General features: G+C 44.4%; 1 protein-coding gene across 1 annotated transcript; it reads left to right on the forward strand.

The window, feature by feature from the left end:
• Nucleotides 1-895: 895 nt before the first annotated feature.
• Nucleotides 896-1759, forward strand: LOC112526898. The gene has a single exon (XM_025137332.1). The coding sequence runs from the start codon at nt 896-898 to the stop codon at nt 1757-1759; it is 864 nt and encodes a 287-aa protein (XP_024993100.1).
• Nucleotides 1760-2223: the final 464 nt, after the last annotated feature.

The raw sequence follows: 2223 nt of genomic DNA on the forward strand, positions 1-2223 counted from the left end.
ATCAGGGATGAGAGAAGGATCTTTTGAGTAGGAGAACTAATTGTACGTGTTTAGGTAGTTTTCTTCTAGCCAGTGCTACGATAGATTTTGGAACACTTACCTGTATTTAGAACCGTGAAGCATCCCATCTTTTGTAAGTAAATGGGATTTTGTAATGTCTCTCTCTCCCCAGGATTGTATTAGAACGAAATATATATATATATATATATATATATCTTTTGGAGCATTATGCAATTGCGACGTGAATTCCATATCATGAATTTCGCTGATATATATAGTGATTTTACTATATATGTATATGTATAATGTATATACATAAATGTAATATATTAAGTCGACACTAGAACCTTGTTGAAACAATAATACTCTATTGTGTCAGTATGGTTTCTCGCGGATCAACAAGGAACGCCCGCAATGGGGGAGGTATCAATGGCGTAACCCAACCGACAGTTCGGGGACGGAAACGAGCCCAAAGTCGATATGGCGGAAGTGTCCGAACCGCTAGTTCGAGTACGACCCCATCCGCACCAGCTAGTTTGGCTATCGGTAGGAGCCAAGGGGGCCAAGGAGGAGAAATTCCTCTCACAAATTAAGTGATGGCTGAACAAATGGCACAAGTCCTCTGGAATACGTTGCCAAATATGCTTAAAGAAATGTTGGGTGACAGACTTAAGAATAATGAAGGTGGGGAGGAAGGAAGCGTTCGACACGAGAACACTCAAGTCCCTGAAAGGGTGGAAGTGTCTGATAAAGAGAAGGTGGAGTCGCTCATCATCGAGAGAACCGAGTTGACTGCAAATAAGAGAGGATGCAGCTTTAAAACATTCAAAGGCACCGGGCCGAAGGAATTTAAAGGATTAGAGGCCCAGTTGGCTTGATGAACTGGATAACCAAGATGCAGAGTAGCTTCAAAATTTGTAGATGCGCGGAAGATCAAAAAGTGACTTATGCTGCTACGACCTTTGTGGACTACGCATTGCATTGGTGGGAGACTGAGTGTGCAATCAAAGGTGATGAGGGCATGGCTGCCATGACTTGGGAGCAAATTGAAAAGATGATGATGGATAAATACTGCACACAATCGGAAGTGAACAAGTTCGAATCAGAATTTCTGAGGTTAAAGCAAGGATCGTTGTCAGTTCAAGAATATGTTAACGAGTTTCTTGAAAAAGCGAGGTTTGCCAGTTACCAGGTGGCTACCGAGGAGAGAAAGATAGGTCGTTTCAAGGACGACCTAAGAATCGAAATCAAACGTTACATGGACATGACTAAGTCGACCACCTTCGTACAAGCAGTGGAGATGGCAAAGGTGGCAGAGGAGAACAACGCTAGAGAGACTGGTGATAGAAGAGAGGCAAAGAGAAGGTGGGAAGGATCGAACAAATTCGACAAGAAACCGAAATSGACTCCGTCTATGGCAAAAACACGAAACGAGGGACTCACTATTCCCCAATGTAACAAATGCAACAAGAGACATAGGGGAGAGTGCAGAGCAAGGAGCCTGACGTGCTACAAATGCGACAAACCGGGGCACACCGCGCGAGAGTGCCCAGAAGGAAAGACTTGTTACGAATGTGGGGCTACGGGACATATACGACCTGACTTCCCAAAGCGTCGGAATAGTGTGACATCCCACGGAAAGACAGTGAATAACGGATTCGGGAAGAGAGCGGAAAATAGGAAGGAGCTACCTAAGGGACACGACCGAGCTTACAACATGACCTTGGAGGAGTCCAGGGAAACACCCGACGTTATTTGATTCGGGTGCAAATGGTAGTTTTGTGTCTACTACCTTCTGCCACTATTTGAATAGGAGTGCCTGTAGACTAGACAAAACCTACACTGTAGAAACAGCCGACAGTAGTCAGTGTAAGATAGACGAAGTATTTGATGAATGCACGATTGCTATAGATGGGAAGGATTTCCCTGTTAGGCTTATGCCAATGTGCCTAGGAGGTTTTGACGTAGTCTTAGGGATGGATTGGCTGTCCAACAATTATGCGCAAATACTATGCAATAAAAAGATGATCAAGGTTAAATCTCCGGAAGGAGAAACGATCCAGGTTTACGGTGATCGAAAGAAGGGTTGCGTAGGGTTGATCAATGCAATTAAGGCGAATAAGTGTCTGCTGAAGGGTTGTGTGGCTTACTTGGCATACACCATCGACGCCAAGCTCGAAAAGAAGGCCATACGTGATGTACCAGTGGTGAAGGATTACCCAG

This window comes from Cynara cardunculus (genome assembly GCF_001531365.2).
Source record: "Cynara cardunculus var. scolymus isolate 2C chromosome LG 14, CcrdV1, whole genome shotgun sequence".
Classification (NCBI taxonomy): domain Eukaryota; kingdom Viridiplantae; phylum Streptophyta; class Magnoliopsida; order Asterales; family Asteraceae; genus Cynara; species Cynara cardunculus.